Here is a 19,972-nt window from a genome sequence, read left to right as displayed (position 1 = left end):
CAGGGGATGTGGAGCTCAACACAATCGCATCAAAGCCGTCTCCCCGCACACATCAGCCAAGCACCGCTAATCTAATTTACTGCTATAAGCTGCTTCATTCTAACATGGTGGACATTTGATACAATTTACCCCCTGAGAAAAATTCAGGCCAAAGCCAAAGTATTATTCTTTTTTCCTGTTAGTCGAACACACCAAGGACATTCTTGTTCACCACGGGAATAAATGGATCTGCACTCATGTCTTGGAGTTTATGGTGATTTGTGTTACAAAACTCCTTAACCCCCCACTACTCCCCTGTACACCTTTTATCTAGCAGAGTTTCCTTTCATCTTTGGCATTCTTGCACTGTGGAAGACTGGTTGGCTGTAAAACTAACTTTAGCCACTCCAGAATGACTGAACACTAACTACATTATATGTGGAAAACATGAAATGTTGCTGATGGTTGCTGTATATCAATTACTCCTCCTGTGTTACATTCAATTTGTGAAGAAAACTTTGTTTTTCTCATACGCCCCCATGGTAAACATAGAATCCAAAACCTGAGAAAATTCTTGATGAATTGGAGTTTTAGGGGTCCGCAAAAGCTTCACCAAAACAGTCTGTTAATGAACTCCTAAACAACTCATTCAATATAATAATAATATAATAACAAGTCCCATTTATCTATTCATAGGCACAGTACTTCTTAAACACATGCATTTTTGCTAAACCTTAGTATTCAAAACTAAACTGAAAGTGATATTTAACTATGCTTCCTTCAAAGCCAGTCTCCATTGACAAAAACAGTCATTTTACCTCACTTAACATGGGAGCTACTGGTTTATCACTGCCTCAATTAGTCAGTTATTTAGTGTTAAATTTTGACTTTGATGTTTTAAAGAGTTAATTCAGATTTACCAAGGTTACACAACACAAATAAACTTTGGATGGCATCAGTGGTGGACTAGCAGCTCCAGTGTTCAGCGAGGTGAAATTAAAGTTTTGTTTAAAATAGTCAGATATTGATGAAAATGAATGTTTGTGAAGTACTAAGCACATAACTTGACAAATGAGAGTTGGTTTATACTGGTTGGTTGGTTTTCAGTTTTTGTGTTATTCCTTCACCATAGAGGCATGCAAGAAAAATAAAGCTTCTTCACAAATTTAAAGTAACAGGGGTGAGTAATTTATGTACAAATTATCATTTTAAGGTTGAAGTGTTCTTTAAAAAAGCACACAATAAAGGTCTTAGTGTTAAAACACATACCCACTTTAACGTCATTTTCTCACACTCCAGTGGCTTATTTTTGTGCTAAAATTCTGATGAGAAAAGAGTTCATTATCCAGTGAGGCACCATATAACAGCTTAATAATTTCATTCCTTTGATAGAAATACATATAAAAAAAATTATACACAATAATCTTGCAATTTGTAAGCTGGCGTCCAAACCCATATTGCCACTGGACTGTGTCCTTCTTACCACTGCTTTCCACTCTCTTGTGTTTTATGATTGCTATGAGAGGGAGTCCAAGGCTGTGGCTACTTTCAACCCTGGCCAGAGAATAAGCCGTTCTGCCAAGACTGGTTTGCAGAATTCATAAGGAGCTGAAAGGTTGCGATGCACCCTTTAAGACTGCATTATGTAGCGCGCGAGGCACTCATTCTAACCTCCTCCGAGGGCTCCAACACTTTAGGAAATGGTGCACACTAACATCTCTTGACACATGCTGTAGACTTTTGTTATATTTTGGAAGTGCTGCGAGTACTAAAGCTGAACACGGGAGGGGATATCAGGATCCATATTCGCAAATTTTGTTCCAAATGAGAAAGTTGAACCGCAACGTTGTTTTGCCAGTGACCTGTTAAGTGATCTTAGATTAGTATTTCTGTTCTTGGCTGCTTTGTGATTATATGCCCACAGGCACGGGACCACAGCAGAGAACTTGAGTGCTTTCCTCTCAAGCCGTTTGTTTGTATTTAGAGACCGTGCAGTCGAGTGTACATGATTTAAGAGCAGGGATGAATTTGAATCTCTCCGTGCTTTAATGTTGTCTGGGAATACAGAGAGTGGAAAAAAGGCATTCGGGGCATCTCTCACTCAGATGATCACTCAAATCGTATGTTTTTTAAAAATTACGCTTCTTCCCACAAACTCCTTGCTCTTTGTTTTTCAGCAGAAGCAAAAGTAGAAATATGTCTTTACTTGCATCAAGGATATTCTTGCATGAATATAGGATCATGGAGTATTAGGCAGAAGAAGGAAGGAGTGTGGGACTGACAGATGGATGAAGGAGTATTGTTCCCAGTGAAACAGCATTCCCAGACTATGAGCTGGAAACGAGATGTCCAGTCCACCTCAGAGGAACCTCATTAACGGCAGCCTGGAGCCTCGTCTCCCCACGTCCCACCACTACCTATCACCGCCCAGTGTCCGCTATCTCACGTTGTCTCATGTGGGAAGATAATGTAGCACAGACAATATGGTAAAGGATTATTGGCGCAACAAAAACAAAGATGGAGGCAGCTGTATCCTCACTTTGGTTCATGGTCATTTGTCCTAATACAGCCCAGGTGTGAGGCTAGGCTGCCTCTTTATCATCAGTGTCATCACTTTCCTCTCAAGGACATCCCAACCAACGAACACAAACATTCAGTATCATCTCGGCCCAGATGCACTAGCAGGAGATAGTCAGAGTTGGGGGAGAGGAAAACAAACAGAGAGACAGGAGGAAAGAGAGACTGGAGATAGAGAGGCAGAGAGGTCGCATGGTGAGAAATGGGGAAGTTAAAACAGGTCAAGACAAAGTTATCGCTTATTGTGTCCCATCACTGACTGACAGCAGTAAGATTAAGTATGCATACATCCCACTACTGTGACAGCTTACGTTACGTGATGTTACAGTTGCACCTATGATGTTGTCCTATTTGCTAACTGTCAGGCAATCATGAGAAAGTTAAATATTTCAAACTAAATGCCTTACTATCACTAAACAATCTGAAGTACACTAGTGTATGGTAAGTATTTGTCACTTATGATGCGACATAGATTCTTATTAATGCATGAAAACTTTACTAAACACAAACAATGAAACATGAAGCACACATTAGAAATGCATCAATATGTAGCTCACTTTAGTTAACACATACAATGAAAACTTATGATACTGCATGGACTGTTACAGCACTCTATGTGTCTATGTGTGTATAATTGAGTATAAGTATGCATTATAAGCCCCATCAGTCATTGTAGGCTATTCAATAACTGTAACAACAGTCAAAATCTGTTCATTGATCAATAATGTCTTATCATTGACTTTCAGCTGCTGATAATAATCTCTATACTTCCTACAAATGTGTAACAATTAACACCTCCCAAGAGCTTTTTAATTGTGAATCAGATGTACAGCGTTAACTCAGGTCAGGACACATGAGGTTTATCACTGGAACACAGCAATGTGTATCTGTACTTAATACCAAAAACCAGTACCAAGTAGTAGCGAAACGATTTTAGTCTAACTATACCTGCATTAAAGCCTTTTGGCACCAGTGTTTTGATCCTGGACTGCCGCAACTCCCTGCAGGATCAGCAAACTTTCTATCACTGCCATCTCCAAAGCTGTTTTTTTCCGGTGAACAATCAGTTCAATGTCTGCATGCCTAGAATGAGCTAACAAAGAAGCAGTAGCTAACATCCAACATGGAGCCGTAAAAAAACCAGCAAACAGGAACCAGCACCAAAATGGCTCAAATGTGCTGTTGAACCTGTTCAGAACTGTTTGGTAGTATCAGCCAAGTGATGCTAACAGTTAGCCCTGTCATTGTGTGTGCAGCTGGGCGAACTCTCAACAGTTATCCCTGGCGCAGAGCTCACATTCTGGCAGCAGCAGCTACAACCCATACAGTCTATGGTGTGGTTAAGATGAGCAGGGTTTATTTCCATCTTGCGGAAATGGCACCAAATTTGTTGAAATTATGGCTACGCTACACGCTATTCCTTTCACAATATAGGTATTGAATGAAGTACTCTATTAGTATTGTTGTTTCTTTTAGAGAATTAGTACTGGTACTGAATTAACAAGATAACGTGATTATAATTTTGTTAATTCAGAATTCCGTAACTTTTCACATATAAACACAAATTATTGAATTGATTAGACATCATGACTTTTGAAGAACTGTACACACAAATACAATATATGCAGTAGCCTTCAGTGACAACGGAAAAACCCAATGCACCCGTATTTTAATTAATGAAATATGTACTGAACTGTAGACATCCTTGAACTCCTAATCGTTCTTGTAATTCTAGCCTCAGGCAATAAGTCAAGAGATTGAGACAGTTACTCTGTCAAACACTGGTTATATAAAACCAGGTTATGCACAGTGGAGTTTATGTGATGTCAGTAGCCACAGAATACAAGTCGATGTGGTTAAACCAGGAAAAACAACTATTTGACAAGACAAGGCCAAACAACGAGCGGTACAATTTCACACTATGGTATTTTTGCTTGGTCAGATGAAACCTTAATGCTACACTGTCAAACACACATTTCCTTTTACTGCCCAGTGTGTTGGGTTTACTAATGCTGACCAGCAGCAGTACAGCTCACTGTGTCAGATTTACTGCGTGGTTCCCTGCTGGTCTGGCTGACACCCTGTGTCCAACACAGAGGAATTTTTTGTTGTTGGGGGGGTCTTTACCATCTTAGAAAAGGTAAGATGGTGAAGATCTTTGGTCAAAATTTGCCTTTTTTTCCTAGTAATGTCAAAGTGCCAGAATCCTAATCAAAACCAAGAGGCAATTTCTTCCATGATTGATTTACACACACACACACGCACAAAGCCATTCAAGCAGCGGCTGAATCGCTGGCCTGGTGCTTAGCTTCAGGCTCTGCAGCCCTCAACCTTTGACAGGTAAAGCCTTGTTCTGTTCCTTTGATCAAGCGCTGGTTAACTATCCACTTCATGGACACATTGATTTACTTCACTGACCAGTGAGGGTATAAAGATAGCGGCAGATTTTTAGAAGTGGCGTTGTATGTAGCTGTATTACATACAGTAGATAGCACATCCCCATTATGGAGAAGTAGCAAGAGACAGAGATTTAGGCTAAGCAATGTGCTGCTGTAGGGGGGTCTGCAACAAGACGTATTTTACCCACCTAACGCAAAAGTTAGCTTGTTTGTGTTATTGTGTGACTTTAGTGTTTTAAAAACGTTAGTTCAGATTCACCAAAGTCACGCAATAGCACGAACAAACTAATTTATTGAAACAGCTGTAGACCAACAGCTCCTTTGTTCAACAAGCTAAAATGACTGTTTTTGTCAATGGAGTCTGCTGACTTTAACAAAAGTATAGTTGGGGAACTGAAGCCTGCGATGACTTCCCCATTAGAACAGGCTGCCTGACGGTGACCTAAAGCAGTAAAAATACTCTTAATACAGCATACACTTAAACTGATATTGATATTTTTTAGGTGGGACTTTTTCATTTGTGGCTAAAATACGTTTTGTTGCTAGCCCTGATCCACAGTACACTGCTCATTTTTTTTTCCCCAACTGCTTTTCCAAACTTGGGTATGCTGTATTACTGTCTGTAATACACTGCCTATGGATAAGTAGGCCATGTAATGCCACTTTTAAAAAAATCTAAACTATCCCTTTAACATCTGTTAACAGAGTGTGTCTTTCTGTAAAGTTTAGAAAGCTGAGAGCTCAAAGCAGAATTGAAAGATTCAGACAGAGCACTTTTTATGGATGAATCACACAGCCCGACACAAAAAAAACATGTTTCAGCAAAAACATTATTTTTCAAGAAGGCAGGACACTGAATCTGCCACTAAATTACTGGGTAGAGCAGATGATGGCGCAGAGCTGTCAGCTCTATCTCCAGTGTCTGGGTGCAGATAGAAAGAGTGTGTTTGGGCATTTATGTGTGTGTGATGGTAGAAGGAGCAGGGATAGACTGACTAATAAAAGATTCAGTCAAATGGTCTGTGGAACTTCTGCACAACTGGCCTGACACAGTCATATACTAGCAATACATGCTTTTCCTGCCACCCCTGGTTTAATATACTTCTTAAAGCAAACAGGGCCACTGAGACCTGTTAAGAAAGTGTTGTATTTACGCACCTAATCCCAACGAACCAACTTAATAACACACCAGCCTCTCTGCCAGGTTTACAAATTGTACCACACACATACACTCTCTCCCTTTCAATGTTCATTTCCTCTCTGTGCCCACATGCCACACTAGACATGGCACCTTTAAGTAGATAATCAGTACAAAATACCTTGGAATGGACTCAAAGCTCAGTTTAGGTTGGCAAACACAGCAGGAGCCCATGTCCGACTCTACAAAGTCTCTCTGAATATACAAACATGGTCTTATTCTGGGCTTATTCTGCGGTGACTCATACGTTTAGATTCGGCAGAGACATTTTCTACCTTTTACAGAATCATAATATTGTTTCAGTGTGCAGTTGTTATGGTGGTTTCTATCATGCGTTTTCCATAATAGTTCCTCACACGAGTCCATCCAAGAGGCATTATTACATCTTTAATGTGCTCAACAATTGCACTGCCTTTCCTCCTCTGTGCATGTTTCCTCCTCAGTGTGAGATACAGCACAGTGAAATGTACTGGAAAACATGATCCGAGATCAAATGGGGATTTAGTCAGTCAAGTGTTTGCCACGCATCTCTCTATATAGCTGTTTCCGTCCTGGATGGAAACACTGGGATGGTTCATAATGACCAGTTAAATCCACTAGTGGGGTAGATTGTGATGGTCACTGGGATAAAGCAGGTGCTGTCTGTGTGTAGATAGTACAGTCATGCCATCTTTGACAATACATTGCAACAGCACAGGTAAGAAGTTAAGACTGATGTTATGCTAACATTCAGCTTTACTGCTTTTCTCTGTTATTCTGAGTAAACTACAGCTATCATGAACTTCCTATCTACCTGTAATACCCTGTTTGCACCAAAACAGTCTGCCAGCATATTGAGAATACCTGGCCACGACTGACTGAGCACTAGGTTATTATTAGTACTAAATACAATGTAATATTATAATCCTCAATTAAAAAATGAAGGCCATACCATGTTTTCTGTTGAGAAAATATACCAGTAAATGTCAGACTATGCTGGAGATGAACTAGTTTTTATAATGTGTTGTACAACCACAACCAGTAGGCAATTTGGTAATTTTCTGGTAATTTTTTTTTTAAAGATATTTTTGGGGGCTTTTTTTTTTGGACTTTATTCGACAGGAAAGCTGGAGAGATGGCAGGAAATGGGGATGAGAGAGTGGGGACCACATGCAGCAAAGGTCCACTGGTTGGATTCAAACCCAGGGGTGCCACACACTCTACCAACGGAACTACCCAGCGCCCCAATTTTTTGGTCATTTTTAACGGGGGGGGTGCTCAATGAAATTAAATCAGTTTACACATACACGAGAATATTTTCACCACTTTACCATGCAGTCAGACAGCCCTTTGCAACAGAGCAGCCTCAGTTCCCTGCCCAAAATGACTTTGTGACAGCAAGGCAGAGGGGTGAAAATATTCTTAATGAAGCATGCACGTAAACTGATACTGATTTTTTTTTAGGTGGCTAAAATACATTTTGCTGCTGCCCCCGGTCCACTGCAGTAGGAGAATGTCTGAGAAGTCTGGGATCAGACCTGGACCACGGCACACCTATTAGTGACCTCAGGGGAAAAGGGGAAGGATGTCATGTTAACATGGGGAGTGTATTGTGGTCATTTCGCTAACAAGGGGGATAGCGACCCTGCTCATCCCCTATAATCACCTCCTGACCACAACAAAAGGCAAACGTGTTCCTACCGATTCCAGGCCGTTACACTGGCAGGCAGAGCTAAAAGCTGACAACCCTGAAGACAAACAAAGCACAACGATTATCCAAATGGGTATAAAGATAACTGGATGTTTAATGAGGAATGGCCAGCCCACATAATTGAGGCATAAAATCAATCAGGTTTTCCGCATGATGTAAAAAAAAAAAAAAAAAAAAAAAGTCAAACCAGATTATCTCACTAACCAGATCAAAACAGAGTCCTCTGTTCTGTGCAGCCAATTTTTTCCTTAACCTCATCAAGGCAATGCGTAAGCCTTTGAAACTATCATTTTAAAACTTTAATCTTATTACTTTAGTTGGATTATCATGATCAGATGAAATGACACAAACAAAACAAGCACAAGCAAGCAGACACACCTCAAGATTTCTGTCAGCTTCTCTAAACCTTCCACATCAGTCAGATATGAGACGGAGATATCAGCAACACCAACGAACTCACTGCAACAGCTCAAACAGTCTGATTATTAAATGAATCCATGTAAAGCTGGATACTGGACAAAAGTTGTGCTATCTGAGCTATTTAAACACAGCAAAAAATGTGGCTTAAAATAGAAAAGAATTGTTCCAGTTCAGTATTTATACTTTTTCTCCTTTCAGCATCAGCTCATGACATCTCAGAGTGAGCATCAGGCCAAAGACCAGCTGGAGTGACCCAATGTGACCGGAGGAGGAACAGGAAAGAAGTGAGGAAGGAAGACAGACAGAATGGTAGAGGAAGAGGAGCACAAAGGGAATTAATGCCAGCTCCACACCGGCTTAGAAGACAAAGGAGAGACACAGTTGTGAACGTTGTGTGAGGAGGTTATACAGATGTTAGCTCTTAGTGCTGAGGTTTCCACTGTCTCCCTCTCTGTGCTTTTGGCTGAAAGGCTTTCCGGTGCTGGAATGGTGTGGTGTCAGTACTGTTTGTCTCCATTATTGACGTAACTTGGGTATAATCAATGACAGACTATAGGCTACAGGGACTTGGCTAGCAGATGCTCACCACCCTGTTTTTAACACAACACATGCGCAGTATTACACACACACACACACACAGTGGAAAGATATCAATCAATATTAACACTGTTCACAAACAGCATTCTTTTGGCAGTTCTTGCTGCTTACCATTAATTGTCAACATGACCGTTAAAAGTAAAGAAAAGCAGAAACTAAATTACAAACCTTCAAAATCTGAAATAATTCCCTCCAAGTGTGGATTGACTCCAGAATCAGACATTTTTTTCATACAAAAATACTTATTTTTCTTTCTAGAGTGGCTCCCTGTTAAATCTGAACAAATTCCAAAACAAAAGTTTATAAAAAAAAGAAATCCAAACTTTCTTAAGGAGCAACTGATTCACTCTGTAGTCCCAGTAACTTCTATATCGCTGCATTCAGACTTCAGAGAGTGCGAAAAAGCCGAGCCTCCTCCCTTCTCCTCCCCTCCCTGCAGCTAGAAACACACTCCCCCTTCTCTCTCATGTCCTGTGTGAGTGTGTGTGTTTCCCCTGCCCCCCACACACTCGTATATGCACGCGCAGGCATTCATGCAGACAACAGACCCCGTCAAAGTGGCCCGACCAAAGTGGTTCTCAGGTCTGATTTCCTCGTTGAGCCAGTGAGCGGCTCTGACAGTGAAAGTGGACAACATGTCACGCAGCCGCTTTAACCACGTTAACCTACAATCAGACGAGATCCCCTGTTACGACTGTGGCTCTTCAAACGGCTCTCACAAGGGAGGCCGGTCTCACTCTGTCACAGCTGCAGAGGGACTGAAGTTTAAGGAGGTTGTGGCTTCAGTTTTGAGTAAACAACTGCTGCAAACTGGCTGACGTGTTAAATTAAAGTGCAGCAACTTCTGTAGGAGCTGCTTTCCTGTGACGGAAAAAAACGGAGAGACTTCCTGGAGAAAGTTGACATTAGGGATATACGACGCCTCAAGGCAATCAGAGGGTGATTCGTGCACCAACCCGCCCTCTGTGACACCGTATTATCAGGGAGAACAGGGGAATTTGAGCTTGGTGGACACAGCTGACCAGGTAATCTACCACTTCTTTTGGGAGCGACACCGATGACAGGCCGGCTTTGATGTGGCGGGTTTGGTTACACTTCTTGTCCTTGAAGCCGCTGTGTCCAATTTAGACACCGTTCTTTGGGAGAAGCTGTTGAAAAGATGTTGATTAAAGTGACAAAATATCAAAGTTGGCCTTGCATTTTTTTAACCACATCCACTGTCTCCCTGTGGGACAGTATGTCTTATCCATTAATCTCCCGCAAACAAAAAGTGATGCTATCGCTGTAAGTACTGATTGGTCATGAGTGAGTGGCTTTTTACAACTTCCTGTTTGGAGCCAGACCTGACTGCAAATGAGATTTGTGATGAATTGTCTCTGATTCTAGGTCACTTTTATCATTTCAGTGCTAATGGTTAAGGTCATAGCAGTGAATGTAAAATCTGGTCCACAATCAGCGCTCAAAGGAAACTAAAAACTAAAGAAAATCCACAGGAAGCTGGCATTTCCCTATAGCCACGAGATACTGTCACACATCAGATATCACAAATCACATGGAGTGTTTCACCTTTGTTGAGCGCAGAAAGGCAAAGCGCCAGTGCACTTTTACAGCCTATGAGTATTCAGGGAAATCCCATTTGAATGAAAAGCTCCATTCTAAAGGGGCACTAATAGGATGCCAAGCCCACCCAGTGGCCCCTAACCCTAACACCTGAGAGGTCGATGCTAGCACAGAATAACTCTGTGTTTATGGCGCAGTCTGGTTATTTTTTATACAACGGCTGCAAAGGTGTGTAAGGATAAAGAACAGAGTGTGGCACACATAGTCGTGTGTGCACTCCATATTAGCATTTACTTTATCCCAAATCCATCAGTCATGGAACTTTACTGGGGAGAATATTTAGACACTTGTTGTCTAATTTTACTCATATAAGAGTGCATATGATATGCATCATACACCCTAACAGCTACGTGTGGGCATTTGTCGTTAATGCATGCATGTTTATGGATTTATTGCACCTCAACAAGCATGTGAAAAAGCATCTATATGTGCATGTTATTGGTATGCTTCCGCATACTGTATACATGCATGGTAGATACAGTAGGTGATTATAGGAGGAATGGGGACCATCCAGCTTGCTAACTGTACAGATATGAGATGAGTGCTGCAACACACGCTTGTTTGAAGGGGGATTGGCTGCTGTCAGTAAGATGTCTCCACTACTCATTTAGGACAGATTGTGAGCCCCCTTTGGACTGACTCCAGCAATAGTCCATCTCATGTGTGGCTAGGCATCTTTAAACTGACAATGGAAACATAAATCTCCACAGTACGTTTTGACTCAACCTGACCACAAGTGCCAATGGAAAAGCCCAGGGATGTTCCTATAATTTCAGGACACTGGGGGCCACACCCAGGCCCCAGGAATTCTTTTTGATGAACAAGATCTATTTTGATGCTTTTTAATGCGCTCTCACACCTTATTTACCCTTAAATCTTGTTTATCCTTCACTTTCCAAATTACTTTTGATATGTGATGTGCAAATTATTAGTTGTTAGTAACTAGTGCAAAATTCTTTCCAAATGCTATCATTACATATTTGCTGACTCGAGTTTGAAGGGGTGTTAAATGTTAGCAGAAGTGGAATAGTGAAATGTAACCAAGTACATTTATTCCAGTACAATTCTGAATGAAATTACATAGTATTTGTTTTTTATTTTAGGCTTATTCTCATTTTTTGAAAAATAAACATAACCTATAACATGTAGATCCAGGGCAATTTCTAATACATTCAGGGGTGAAACCGAAGACGCTCAGGCCCAACGATGACACTGGAAAGCTCTAGAAACTGACCAAAATATGTCCCTTATGCAACTTAGAAATATACATTTTTATGGTAATTATTGAAATTTGACAGAGAGTTTTTATTTCAACCCACACAGTATTTCTAGACTTCACTGACCAGGAAGTTAACAAATGCTACTCAGCTAATCAAATCTGTGCATCTGATAAGCACTGCAACTCCAGTCTGTGAGATACACACACACACACACACACGGGGGAGAGACGAGACGACAGACAACAAATAAGTGAGTCACAGAAGTGTAATTTGGGGGGTAGACGACTGGGTAGATCTATATATACATACTGTATATACTGTACTATACGTAACAAAGTGTGTGGCCTCTCATTGCCCATGCAGGCCCGAGTGGGCTGCACTGTAAACCATATGCCACAAGCCTCTGTAGTACTCAATTAAACCAAAACACACGGTGTGTGAAACACACACCTCCCCCAGCCAGTGTGTATTTATCTAAACATGGATACACACTCTAGGCTGGCTGCGAGGTACAACTGAGCGACAGAATGAGGGAAAGCTCCAAAACAACATCTGGAGAAGTGCGTGTTTGTGTGTGTGTGTGTATGTGAGTAGCATAATGTGAATATGTGCCTATGCATGCATGTGCACATGTGGTTACTTGACTGTGATTGTGGATGCGGGTGTGTTTGTGTGTGTCTGTGCCCCCGAAATAGCACTGTAAACACAGAGGCCTTTGCACTTACGATAAATCTGCTTAACCAAAACCATTCAGCGCCAAATCTCTGTCATGCTGACAGTATTTTGTATCTTGTTAATAGGTGTGAAAGTGTGTAATCTGCTTACCAATTCACAAATAATTTAATATTTTCAACAGCAAGGTTGTCAGACTTCGCGATTCATGATGCATTCTTCTTTGTGGGATTTGTTATTCACTTTGTAGCTCATTAAATTCACTTTCCTTCACAAATCCATTCACAAATTTGCTCAGTTTTTAACTGCAATTGTAGTTTTATTAATTGTGCATATCCTCAATACTCATATTTTTGTGGCCCTTAGAATAAACAGTAACGTGTCAAAAACATACACACTGGTTGTATATTGATACAAAGCTTATACAGAAGAAATTACTATGTACCTCAGTTTCTATAGGCTTTATTGCTTGGTCAGTCTAAACAAACAGGAATTCAGCCCAACCACAAACATTTATTGGCAGGAAGTTACACCAAACCAGCCTCTCTTTCTCTATGCGAGTGTTACTTCTGTTTGCATGTAATAAGCTCATGTGTTGGGTTTCAGCGTTTATCTAAATGACACCTTTAAAAGATGATTCGTTTGACCTACATGTGCAAAAAGGGGGCTAAATTACACTTCTGAATGTTATTGGAATACACTCACTTATTGTAGCAGAGCCCAAATAACACGCTGTCACTGCAGAAATATTGTGCAATTAAACAGGGTAGTGAAACCGCTGCACAAATCCAAAGGAAGAATACAAGCAACAAATAGTTTGAAGACGGAAGATTGAGACTGCGGGAGGTATTTGGGTAGTTCACTGTGAGTAGCACATAAGACCTTGCTTTAATTCAATCGTAGCCACTGCTCACATTCATGTTTTTATTAATGTGACAGTTCTTTGGAAAAATCTATTATCCTTGACTCTTTCATAGTAAGCTTTTTAAATTGGCCTAATAGCTGTGTGGACAATTTATGCTGGCAGCAGAATCACTGCAGTGGTTTCAAAACTTGGATGATCCTCACTGTGCAGAAAGATTGTCTTATTTAGCCCAAATATCATTCGTATCAATGATTTTTGGAGACTGTGATATCTTGGTGGAAGAAAACAAGTATCACATGAAAGGTTATCTTCAGAAAACTTGCACACCTACAGAGGTGATGCCACTGTGAGGATTAGAGAGTGCACATATGGCTTCCTGTCTGTTTGAGGTGATGAAGCCCTTCATATAACATTACATTTATCTATAAATAGTTTTATATGCATGCAATTTATGTATTTTTGCCAATATGTGCTGCAATTTTTGAGCAAAACATATTAAGTCCATGATTTTCTTGCATTAAATGTAACAGATGCCGAGTCACTTATCATACCAGTCACAAATAGCTGTCTAAAATAATGTTTAGAATTTCTGGAAAAAAATATTACTATTATTCAGAGATGGGACCATGTCATTGTTTTGCAAGTCACAGGTCAGTCTCAAGTCTCGCGTCAGAGTAATGTGACTCGAGTTCACACCTCTGCTATTATCATTCTAAAGGCTAATGTATCATGATGCTTTAAAAAATCCACATCTGTTAAATACGGTGCTGACCAGTTGCCTTTATTACTGTCAAAAAAAGTGCATCTTCTGCATGAAATTTGTGTTCCAAAAATGCATTTATCAAAAGGTTAATAAGTTAATAATTATGGACATAAATGTATCTTGTGGCATGAAAAGTAACACACGTTATGCTGTGTGCATGAAATGCATGTCCCCCTTCACTTAGTTTGTCTCTAGGTTAACATTTTGACACTAGCTGATTTCCTCTTTGCACCACGCTGACCGCAAGTGCATCTGCTTGTAAACAATCACCTGAATGAGCTTTCACTGAGGATCTGTTTCTGTTGTATCACCCCTGGCCCGAATTTGACATGTGCTTCCATCATGTTGAATCATTTCACCTGTCAGAAATCCTGCCTCAGGCAGAATGAAGGTGGGGCTACCCAGACAGTTTCCTGAACTGCCGGTGCTGACTGTTTCCATGGTCTCCCTCACTTATCATTACTCAGTAATAATCGGGGAAACAATATGAGGTGAGATACCGGGAGGTTAGTGGGAGGAGGACTGCGGGGCGTTCACTCATAGAGGATATCCTGTACACTTCTTTTATGGAACATGGTGCGTTGGGTTATTTCCTTGAGTTCCTTTAACTCCGGGTTCATGTATGTTTGTGGAAGTGGGTGGGGATCTGCGCACGTGTGTTTTGGGGAGAGGGCACACAGGCTCTGGGTGGAAATATTGGCTCTTCGTAAAGCATACTGTAGATTCCCGAGAGTTCACATTCCATTAGAGATGCTGTAAGCTATATTAAAAGCAGATCTATGATTCAGAGTCTGAGCCAGGATTGCCTGCACGTGGCTCTCAGCACAGAGGTGGCTGAACAGCATGGTGCTAAAAGCGCGTGTGCTAATGACGGCAACAGTCATGACAGCGCTAACTGTATTGACATGGGGGAAACTGGAGGGCGACACCTCCACAACTATGCTCAGAACTTCTTAAATGCATGAATTTTTACTAAAACCTGTTATTTAAAACTGAGAGTGAAACTTAATTATACTCTCTTCAAAGCCAGACTGCATTCACAAAAAAACTAATTTTACCCCAATCAATTTTACCGCTGCCGCAATTAATTACTTTGTTAGTGTTATTGTGTGACTTTGGTGTTTAAAAGGGTTCATTTGGATTCACCAAAAGTCACAATAACACTAACTAACTAACTAACAAACTAACTAACTGATCAAAGCAGCGATAGACCAGTAGCTCCTGTGTTCAGCGAGCCAAAAATTACTGTTTTTCTCAATGGAGTCTGGCGGCTTTAATGAGAGTATATAGGAAACTGAAGTTCTTAATGCTTTCCTGTCCAAATGGACTGCCTGACATGAAGGAAAAGTTGTGATAATATACTCAACACAGCGTACACATAAACTGATTTTTTTTAGGGGGGACTTTTTTAGGTAAGTAAAATACATTTTGCTGCAGCCCCAAGGCAAACAGGGGGAGAGACATCTGACTTCTACTGTATGTAATACAATGGCTATGGAAGATTACCTCACACAGACCTACTTAAAAAAAACAACAACGAACTATCCCTTTAAATTTAAGAGCAAATTAAAAGTAACAATAAACTTAATTTACCCTTTCTGGATAATGCTTGTTCAGTTACTGGAAATGGGAGACCAAGTGGAACCGTAAATAAGTCAAATGTTGGCCTAAACAGTGATGAATCAAAGTATTGGATGCATGAAGATCACAGGTCAAAAATATAGGTCCTGTCCTTGATCAAATGCAAACAGGTTTTGATCTATTTATTTCCCTAAAGAAGTCTATATGCCCAAAACTATCAAATAGGGTTGTACCTATCCTACTTGTAATTATCAACTAAGACTACTGAATCTCCTCTTTTATTGCTGTCAGTTTGATGCTCTACAGGCCACACAAAGACTGCAATTAATGTCACTGCAACAGACAAGACAGTGATTTCTATCTGCTTAATTGGCAAAACATAAAGCAACATGACACAAGTCTTTCTCTCATTTCCAGACTGAATCCTTTTGTTTTCTTTTTCCCTTTGATTCATTTTCACGGTAGTGTGTCACTAATCAGCTATTAACAATGTGGTCACCATACGGGACGGTCATGTCAGATGACACGTCATACTGAACAAATTATTTTAATCCTGAGCAGGCTCGGAAAAAGGAAATAGGAGGCACTCCGAGTCAAGATCGAGGTGCGGAAGATGCACCCACAATCAAGAGGTCCAAAGAAATGCTTCTATCATTATCAAAAAAATGTTTAAAAGGATGGGAGAGGTAGGGGGCAATGGCTGTTGTCAAGGCAACAGGTCCAAACACAACTACATAGCACAGGTTGAAAACCAGGAAGCAGCTCAGCCCATGCAGGACTTCCTTAACTGAGAGGAGTAGGAGGGGGGAGATGCCTGACATAATGCTCCACACTACTTCACCTCGCCCCCACTGGAGTCACCAAATTCCTCCTCCTCCCGTTAAAAAAAATAAAATCCCTCTGTCTGCAAAATATGAATCATCCTCATGGAACATTTCACAGAGCTTCACAGGGAAATGGTGGCTGCACTGAGAAAGGACAAAATGACACTACAACGCTGCCACCAAGTGGTAATAAATATGACTGCTCGGTGCATCTGCATGCATCATACGGCTCGCTGAACTCAGCCACCTTATTAACGCTCGAATTAAAGGCTAATTTGCAGAGTGTCGCTCAGCTTGATGTCCAGCCTTAATCACTGCAGGATGCCAGATTATCTTCTCAGTGCAGACTGGACACATATGGACCCGAGCACGTTCCACTGAGTCTCCATTAGACAATTAAACAATTAAAATCAATAACTGATTAAAGGAAACAAAAAGGGTCTCTGTTGCCACAAGAAGAAGGTCAGAGCGATGACGCCACAGATGACAGTAAACAGACTCTGATGCATGCTAAGCATTCCTCAAAAAAGTCTGCCGTCTGTCAAAAACAAAATCATATTAGCTGACATATGAGCTCCGCTTCCACTCCCACGAAACTTAAAATAAACCATCTGTGTCAGTCGGAATTAATCTGACAACAGGACTCCTCGGCTTAAAATCCAATCATGTGATGATGGCATGAAGATCTAACTCCGTTCGTGTATTGTCAGATCATAGTTGCGTATGTGGGTCAGCTGTAAGTCTGCATCCGAAGCTGCCAATTACAGTACAGCAGCCACTTTGCACTGGAAAGTTCTTGATTCTGGGAAGTCGTTTTTGACAGCCCATCACATGAAGGTTACTCGGAGTTACAGCGCATATGGTAGCCATTCAGAAATAGTAAGCTTAGCTGTCCATTCAATAGGGATGAAAGAAGAAATGTCTGAAAAGGTCAGTTTGTAGCTCAGACAACACATATGAGGAACAAAACTAGGGTTAGAGTTTAGGGGGTAAAGTTGATATGTAAACACAGACAGACAGACGTATCTAAACGGCAGTTCCCACCCCAGCTGGCCAACTAAAGCAAACACAACCAGGGTGGCTTCTCTCTGACTGCTGCCACTGCTAATAAGCTCCTTCCTCTGCAGCCTAACAAAGACAGAGTCTAAGATAGTCCCTTCCGGAGAAAGCTTTCTCAGCATTAAAGTATCAAATAAGTTGGAAAGAGCCACAACTTACCGGCTATTCTGTCTCGCTCCATAACTCAACGGCTACCTCAAATAGCCACATGTAACCTCTCCTTTTTCTCTCCTCTCCTCCCTTCCCCTTTTTTTTTTCTTCATGAAGACTTCCCCTTTCTCCTGACTCAGTCACCCTGTCCCCCTCTTTCAACCCTCCCTCTTTCCTCCCTCCTTTTTCCTCCCTCTGCATTACTTCCTCCAACTTTTAATGTCTTCAGTCTGTCAGGATAACAAGTGAACGGAGCAGACGTCGGCAGCCATGTGCGAGTCATATGGACTTGCTTTCTCTCTCATAGCTCTCTTTTACACACACACACACCATGCAGGCTTTTATCCCAGATACACACAAACTGACACTTTTTACCTCTTTTCTCTCCTCGCTTCCTCCAGTGTTTTCTATTACTCCCTTGATACCCAGGCGAGTCTCACACATACACACACACACACGCACACGCACACACACACACACACACACACACACACACACACACACACACTGTGGCTGAATTGTATTTGAAATAGATCCTCAGCCCTTTGACCAAAGGTCCTAATCCGAAAATAAACTCAGTCCACTTATTACGGAGAAAAATTTCAGCAGTCCACCAAGACATCCTGCACTATACCAACAATACACACTCCAACCACGTCAGCATCACCATCAGGATCTAGAGACCCACGTTAAAGGGATACATCGCCAATTTCAACCAGCTTTCCATCAAAACAGTGTGGTTAGTATGTGTAGATGAACTGATACACTTTGAGCCAGTACTTTAAAATATCCCTCCCCACTCCTCTGTGAAACTCCACCAGATGATGTATATTCAGCCCATTCTAAAGTTGTCAAACACCATCGCACTGTCAACAATTTTGGCATCAGACACCAAAACCAAAACCTCTTCATGCGGCAGTATGATACGTCACCAGGCGGAGTCAGTTTGTAATGCAGCCAGACAGAACGTTTTTGCAGTGGTATGAAATGCTGCAGTACATTTATACTGCCGGTCAGTCGGACATCACCTGGTGCGGCAGTATGATGCACAGACGGACAGTGTCAGTTCATAACGTGGCTGGACAGAACCTGTCAGGGCCATATGCTACGCTGCTAGATGGCATCAGGTTGAAATGCTGCTGGTAACTGTACAATATAAGGAGCTGGAGGGTCCGTATTGGATAGGCAGGAGGGGTGGTGTATGGGTCAAACAAATCCTGGACTTTCAACCTTGAAGTAAAGTGCTGATTCTTGTATTAATTCTTGTATCGATTCTTGTGGCAATATATGATTACTTACTATGTATTGCCCACCACCATGGACACAAAGAGCATACAAGCAGATCAAGAGACAGACCTGTCCCTCTCTCTCAAACTCAGACTGAAACCAAATCAAATGGTTAAACTAAGCAAGGCTGATCAAATATAAACTAAGATTCTGTTTGACAATGTCTCTCCTCAAATGTGTTCAGAAACATGTTTTTTAGCTTACCGTTTTAAATCTAACACAAGAGCCAGCAACCTTTGTTTCAGACAGACTAGTTCACATTACGTGATCCACCAGCAGGAGTGTTTATTGGTCTGGTATGACACAGTGCATTCTGGTTGTTGTAGGTTTTCTACCTCTTGAGAAAGCAAAGCCTTTTTTCTCTTAATGTACTGCATGGATAGTCTAGTTTCATGTGAGGACCTGTTTCATATCTGTGAAATACTTCTTTAAGTCATTGTGGAAACAAATGATGGCTGGTTCTAAGTGGATTGTAGAAGCTCTCGTGTGTGAAGTAGTTCTCAATAGTACTGTTTATAATAATAATCAGCGTTACAAGATCTCAGCCAATAAGCTTGTTGACCTCACATCTAATGTCTTGCTCACAGTGTGAACTCATCATTATTCAAGAGTATTAACGCCTTAGGCAGAAATCCCCAGAGTTACCAGAGCAGCACTCACTCACTCACACACACACACACACACACACACACACACACACACACACACACACACACACACACACACACACACACACACAGTCATGCTTAGACTTTGACCCTCAACTTGCAGCTCGACAGGTCAAGGGGCCACTTAGCCAGCCGTCGTCTTGGTGAGAAACTCCCAAGAATATACAATACACACACAATCTCACACACACCCATCTTTGTTTTTGTGTCAGGGAAAGAGGCTCAACAGCTCACTTCCTCTTCCCCTTTCTTACAAGGAACATCCTTCCCCAAAAGTATGTCTTCCATCAGCCCAGTTGGCAGAAGAAAATGTACATTTCTGCAAACCACAGATGTTACATTGTACATTTCATACAACTCATATCAACATTTCTAAAGTGACGTAGTTCAGATTACATGAGCG

At 41.2% G+C, this 19,972-nt stretch overlaps 1 protein-coding gene across 2 annotated transcripts in view; it reads right to left on the bottom strand.

Annotated features, from left to right (window-relative positions):
• sept9b (septin 9b) overlaps positions 1-17,718 on the bottom strand; it is a 76,337-nt gene extending 58,619 nt beyond the window's left edge. Inside the window, exon 1 of one of the 2 annotated variants that reach the window (XM_042485022.1) lies at positions 17,624-17,718. In XM_042485022.1, coding sequence (XP_042340956.1) covers positions 17,624-17,645 — 22 coding nt within the window. In that variant the 5' untranslated portion in view covers positions 17,646-17,718. Of the gene's footprint in view, positions 1-9,028; positions 9,189-17,623 lie in introns of those variants that run through there. The other variant, XM_042485021.1, reaches the window with a different exon arrangement.
• Between the last annotated feature and the right edge of the window lie 2,254 nt (positions 17,719-19,972).

Source organism: Plectropomus leopardus, chromosome 4 (genome assembly GCF_008729295.1).
Source record: "Plectropomus leopardus isolate mb chromosome 4, YSFRI_Pleo_2.0, whole genome shotgun sequence".
Classification (NCBI taxonomy): domain Eukaryota; kingdom Metazoa; phylum Chordata; class Actinopteri; order Perciformes; family Serranidae; genus Plectropomus; species Plectropomus leopardus.
The sequence above is the reverse complement of the archived record's forward strand: the minus strand, read 5'-3'. Positions and strand labels throughout refer to the sequence as shown.